Source organism: Primulina tabacum, chromosome 13 (genome assembly GCF_025594145.1).
Source record: "Primulina tabacum isolate GXHZ01 chromosome 13, ASM2559414v2, whole genome shotgun sequence".
NCBI lineage: Eukaryota > Viridiplantae > Streptophyta > Magnoliopsida > Lamiales > Gesneriaceae > Primulina > Primulina tabacum.
In genome coordinates this window covers 5,107,635-5,113,998 of record NC_134562.1, presented here as the reverse complement: position 1 = coordinate 5,113,998, position 6,364 = coordinate 5,107,635, and the positions used below count along the sequence as shown (strand labels likewise).

At 34.7% G+C, this 6,364-nt stretch overlaps 1 protein-coding gene across 1 annotated transcript; it reads left to right on the top strand.

Annotated features, from left to right (window-relative positions):
• The first annotated feature begins 281 nt into the window (after nucleotides 1-281).
• Nucleotides 282-2,838, top strand: LOC142522870 (uncharacterized). The gene is made up of 3 exons (XM_075626444.1): nucleotides 282-1,379; nucleotides 2,153-2,381; nucleotides 2,483-2,838. The coding sequence occupies exons 1-3, from the start codon at nucleotides 484-486 to the stop codon at nucleotides 2,645-2,647; spliced, it is 1,290 nt and encodes a 429-aa protein (XP_075482559.1). The 5' UTR covers nucleotides 282-483; the 3' UTR covers nucleotides 2,648-2,838.
• The last annotated feature ends 3,526 nt before the right edge of the window (nucleotides 2,839-6,364 follow it).

Below are 6,364 nucleotides of genomic sequence, written 5' to 3'. Positions count from 1 at the left end.
AAAATTCTATTGCATTTAATGGTTTGCCCGTTTGACGGTTTCTAAAATCAAGAAATCTAAAATATATAAGTATTGTGACGTGACCGGAATCTAGATCCAACGACCATGCATTCCCGTCAACAGCGGGAACCATACATCGAACAGTCAATATTAAAGTATCGATATGCACCGTTAGATATTCCATCGACGGTCTGAATCAAATCAAGATGTCCCCAGAGGCAGCCTTTTCGTACATATTTTATATAGGGGGCCAATCGCAGTAGATCCGCTCCGGTCTGAACTATTCCATAACGACTCTCTCTCTCTCTTTGAATTCAATTTAAACATATGCCCCACTGCTGCTTATCCTGCGCACCGCCGGAGATGGAGCCCTCGCCGGAGTATATGAGGAATTGTATTAAGAGCTACAGGAGGTTGGTGGAGTAGGCGGGGGAGTGGAGAAGATCGAACGGATAAGATTGAATTGTAGGGAGGTAGTTGATAATGGAGTGTCAGAAGAGCCAGGCGAAGCTTACAAGGACGAATTCTTCACTCCTCAGGTCGTCTCCGACCATCAGATCATCGATTCAGAGCTTGTCTTCGGTGAGCGAGATCTCTCCTGATCAAGAAATGGAGGATCTCGAGGAGCAGAAGCCGCACAGCAAGCCCTGCTCCCCACCAGTTCGACCAGGTCCGAGGTCCGGAACGGGTAGCTTGGCGCCGGTTCTCGCTATCATTACGCTCTCTGCTTACACGCTTTTCGCCTTCTCGTACAGGGATGACATTCCCGCCTCGGAGAATCTACTGCTGGTTCTTGTTTTTGTTGCGATTTTACTGTTTTTCGTGTCGAGAAAAAGGGCGTTTATTCGCCATAATTTTACCATTTTCATGCATTTGTGTGATGAGTATGGTAAAAGAGTTGGCTTTTCTTGTTTTGCCTCCAAAAGCCAGACAAAACCGGTGCAGTGGTTCATTGGAGAGTCGAACTTTGAGGAAACGGAGATGAAGCAGTGCGAAAAAGATAAAATTGTTAGAGAAGGTGTGGAATTTTACAGTAACGGGGATTTCTATGAAGGGGAATCTCACAAGGGGAAGTGCAACGGCAGCGGAGTGTACAATTACTTTGTCAATGGGAGATATGAAGGGGACTGGGTTGATGGGAGATATGATGGATATGGGATTGAGAGCTGGGCCAAGGGGAGCAGATACAGAGGGCAGTACAGGCTTGGATTGAGGCATGGCTATGGAGTTTATAACTTTTACACTGGGGATACTTACGCTGGAGAGTGGTGTAATGGTCAGAGTAATGGAGTTGGAGAGCAGACTTGTGCAGATGGGAGCTGTTACATTGGGGAGTTCAAGTGTGGGGTTAAACATGGACTTGGCCGTTACCATTTCAGGTCATGCTTTAAAAAAAATATCATTTTCTTAGTTTGATTTTGTGCTTTTCGTTAATCTTTTCTTCCTTTTGATGTTTGAAGTTGATTTGTGTCGAACTTGGTCTATTCTTGATGTCATACTTGCGCTTGGTGTCTTTCATGGTTCTGTAGACAAAGATTGGCTTTGTTCGTTCGGATGTTTCAACGTTCTTGCTTCGGAAGAGATAAAGATTTTTTTTTTTTTAACTCGTTTATGGTCTTGTCCAAACCTGTTGAACTTAGTTCCTGGATTCCATTTATTTACCTGGATTTCAATTGTCGGAAGATATAAATATTGATTTTTTTTTTAACTCAGTTGCGCTCTTGATATTACTGGTTCTTGTAATCTTTGAATGAGGGAAGAATGTTAGATATTTTTGTTGATAATAGGGTGTTTGTTAGTTCTATGAAGTATGAACTTGTTGATCTTGTAGCTTGACCTGAAAGTTGTAATTTTGATTCGAACTTCCTAAATACGGCTAATACAAAGTCAGCCTTTTCTGTTGAGTCGTTCTACGTTTCTTGGTCACTGATATAGTGAATGGATGACAGCTTAAGAAACGTGATATCCAATGCACAGTTAAGAATTTGAACATCTTGTCTTATTTCAATGAGTTGACTGATTTCGTTTTAAGGGATTTATAAAATTGATATAAAAGGTGAACAATCCCTTTCACCACCTTTTGATTCTGTCTGGCTTTTGCGTCTGTGTTGAGTGAATTTAACTTATTGCATCTATTTCAACTATTTTACAGAAATGGAGATAGATATGCAGGAGAATATTTTAACGACAAAATTCATGGTTTTGGGGTCTATCACTTCGCCAATGGTCATCGTTATGAAGGTTCATGGCATGAAGGCCGCAAGCAAGGTTATGGCATGTATACCTTCCGAAATAGTGAGACCAAATGTGGTGAATGGGATGGTGGTAATCTAAAGATTCCACTTCACCCTTTAACTGATGTAGTTTTTCGAGCAGTTCAGGTGACTATTCTCGTTAATGCATATGATTCGTTTGCATCAACCTTATAGTTTGGAAAAAAAATTTCTCCTACTTTTTTTATTATGTTCTTGTACCTTTGCAGGCTACTAGAAAAACAGCAGAAAACACAATTCACCTCCGATGTGTGGATGAACAAGTGAACAAATCCGTGATTGTTGCAAACAGGGCCGCCACTGCAGCAAGAGTTGCTGCTGTCAAAGCAGTTCAGAATAGGATTGATGGGAAATTTTGCGAAACTAACTTTTAGCATAACTAGCATTGTTGGAAGTGTAAATTTTACCAAGTCCCAGTGTGAAATCGGATTAATACAAACACCCCGGTTAGAGCAAAAAAGCTTTTCGGAGGTCGAGAGTTTGTTTAGGTTTGTTCAGTTAACACTGTAATTGTACATAAATCCTTTGTAAATCAATGGAAAATCATTTTTTATCTAAAGCCCTCTATTTGCTTCAGTCTAGGGGTGTCAATCGTGTGGGTTGGGTCGGGTTTCGGGTCAATCCGCGAAATTTTTTTTATTTTTTTTTTCAACCCGAACCCAACCCAAACCCGAAGCAACCCGAAAACCCCCAACCCGAATACGAATCCGTATAACCCGACTCAACCCGTCTAACCCGCCTAACCCGAATTTTTTTTTTTTTTAATTTTTTAAAAAAAATTTATGAAAAAAATTCAAAAAAATAAAAAATAATAATAATATTTTAATTTGAACACATACTAACAAAATTTCGATTTAAATTTGAAAGTTTAATCGTAAAAAATTAAAAGAATATTTACTAAATCAAATAAAAAATTGTTAAAAAAATAAAAATATGCAAAATAAATATTAAATGATGAAAATTTATCATATAAATATACAATATATAAAAATATAGGTAATATTTTCAAAAAAAAAGTTCGCGGGTCAACCCGCGACCCAACCCGACTCAACCCGAAACCCGCCTAACATGGCACTAACCCGAATCAACCCAACCCGAACCCGAAAAACTCCAACTCGAACCTGATTTTTTTCGTGTTGGGTCGTGTCGGGTTGACGGGTTGTGTCGCATTTTGACACCCCTACTTCAGTCCAATTGGTATAATGCTGCATGTTGTTTTCCCCTGGTGGGGGTTAAACCACGAGGCCGGTAAATCATTTTCTCGTGCTCTGCAGTATTAAGTCCATGCCATTTAACCCATCTTGCCTATCACACATCATCAGAGTGGATCTAGCAGATAATGCAGGGTAATGTCCCCCTTCAAACCACCTTTTTTTTTTTGTATGTAATTTCTATAAACCACTCCGCCGAAATCCAAATTCTTAGATTCATCCTTCTGGTATTATCTATGTTATAAGTAGGGATATAATCGAATCGAGTCGAGCCGAGCCGAACTCTTGAATGTTTGAGCTTGGCTCGTTTATAATCGAGCCGAGCTCGAGGTTTATTTAACGAATATATGCATGGCTCACGAGCTTATTCAAGCCTTTATCGAACCTAAACAAGCTTAATAAATATGAATTATACATTTAAATTTTCATTAAATTAATTAAAAATAAATTATATATTTAAAGAAAAATATATTATTCTTATTAAAATTTGTAAATTTATTTAATAAATAAATTTAATAGATTTTTCTATATATTTCATAAATAATATGTAAAATCAATAAATCAAATATCAAAACTAATATTTTTTCATCTAAAAGATTACTCATGAACTTACCAACGAACATGTTCACGAGCTAACGAGCCGAATACTGTAAAGCTTGAGTTTGGTTTGTTTATCTTAACGAGCCTCATTAAATGAGCTCAAATGAGCTTTTATCGAATCGAGCTTCGAATAGCTATGATCTTACATGCAGTTGCTACTTATGTACTCGAACCTGAAACAATGGAAATCTGGAGTTGTATAGTATTGTTCATTGGTTATATTTTATTTGTGGAGAATGATTCTGCGTGGTGAATTGTTCATTCCCTTTTCACGTTTCCTCTTTTTAACTGTTTATTTGTTTCCTATACTTCCCTTGCTTTTCCTATGTGCAAACTTGCAATGTCTTGTTTGATTTGTCATACATGGAAATGGGAAAGATTCTAACTATGCAAGTGGCATTTTGATTTTTCCGCTCTCTTTTTTTAATATTACAATTTTTCACAAAAAGTTGATTGCTTATCAACGTGTTCTCAACGAAGGATTAATTTTGTATAGAAATAGTAAAATAATATTTGAGCTTTGGTCTTTTCCTGTCCTACCATACTCTTCTCACTACTTTTGCGATGTTTTTTCTCAGCAAGACAATAATATTTTTGGTCTGGTTATACTGGCATATTTTTCATTTTTTTTATCATGTTATCGATTAGTTCACAATCAATTTACAATTTTATTCCATTAACTAACACCTTTTTTTCCAATCGTTTTAGTTCTTTTCTCCACAAAATGATTACATGGCAATGGAAAGTGTTAACTTGACACAAAAAAAGTACTGAAAGTGAAACCGAAAACTGGAATTTTTTTGGGGGTTTCAAAACCTTTCAAGTACCTAGCTTTATAAAATATATACTTTTATAATGTAAATAAAGAAGATCTATCACTTCTTGTTTTACCAAAAATTATAATATTTTTGTATGTATTTAGATTTCAGATCGATCCAATAATATCTAAAAGAAAATGATCTCTTAGTAAAATAATATACTTTTTTTCATCATCGAAATATAGGTAATATTTCTTTATAATACATAACACAAGATGACTTCATTAAAAATCTTAGAAATTCTAACGTGCCCCTTTTATGCGCAAGTCATAGAATGTTGGGAAGTAGTGATTGTTTTATGAAAGAACATGCAATAGTGGTGGGTAGGGTTTCTTGGTTAAAAAATTATTCTACCTTTTATTATGATATCTCATGCATGCTTGAATCTTGGTCCACAATCTGTAGTATATGTTATTTTTTTAGTAGGCAAAAAGGCACCAACTTTTGCTTATTTTCAATTTTCAAATCATACCATATCTCTTTTCGTTATTTAATTTGCTTTAATATTCATCATTCAATATACGAATTTCTTGAATTTTAAACATTCCACCATCTCCACATGCATCTGCGTAGCCAAACTATAATAAAATAACTGTCACCAAGATTTTTTTTTTTTACTATCTTTCAAATTTTTTTATTAATGTAGTAAATTTTATTAGTTAAGAAAATAAACCAAAAAAATCCTTCAATATTTCCAATTTTATTCCTAATAACGATTAATTCAATTTTTTTAACAAGCTCATCTCAACCGTTAAGTTAACTTGCTTCTAGATTATCCAAGGATGTGTGGGGATCATTTATTTACAATATTGTCTTTTTTTTTTTTGGAAAAAATAATTGTGAAGTTATTGATATTTTGAATTGTTGAATAAAATTGTATTATAATCATAAAAATCACATCTAAAAACCCGAAATATTATTAATTAAATATAATACGGTCTCGATTTCATCTAAGCGGTGTTGGGGATAGTGCCCTTAAAGCATTGTAATAAGCTAATTTTTTGAAAACGACATTTATTATTGAGCATATTTGCATGAAAATATTATTGTCATGAATATCATAGCAAAATTCCTAGTTTATTAGATATAACCATAATTTTAGTATATATAAAAGTTGTATATACAAGAGGATTAAAAATATGGATAATAAACTTAAATTAAGTAGGTGATGAATTAATTAAAGTATGGATCTTTAATTAAAGCATCAATAATGCGGCCCATTAACATTATGAATGTGATCATCTTATCCGGATCGTCGATGTTGGGACATCTAGATGGGGGCATTTATATATAATGTGATTATGTACGACTTGGACCGATTTAATTAGTCATTTCATAATAAATTTTGTTTTTACTATGAAATTCAAATTAAATCACAAAGATGATCATATATGGACAAATCTCAATCCTGAAGTGATTATAAACTCCTATTCATTTTAATATGATTCTTAATTTGCTTGTT

What these genes read in the sequence shown, in the direction of transcription:
- LOC142522870 (XM_075626444.1), top strand. Translation starts at nt 484, where the DNA reads ATGGAGTGTCAGAAGAGCCAGGCGAAGCTTACAAGGACGAATTCTTCA. An exon ending in CTTGGCCGTTACCATTTCAG is followed by an intron (nt 1,380 to 2,152) that starts GTCATGCTTTAA and finishes ACTATTTTACAG; the next exon opens with AAATGGAGATAGATATGCAG. An exon ending in TAGTTTTTCGAGCAGTTCAG is followed by an intron (nt 2,382 to 2,482) that starts GTGACTATTCTC and finishes GTACCTTTGCAG; the next exon opens with GCTACTAGAAAAACAGCAGA.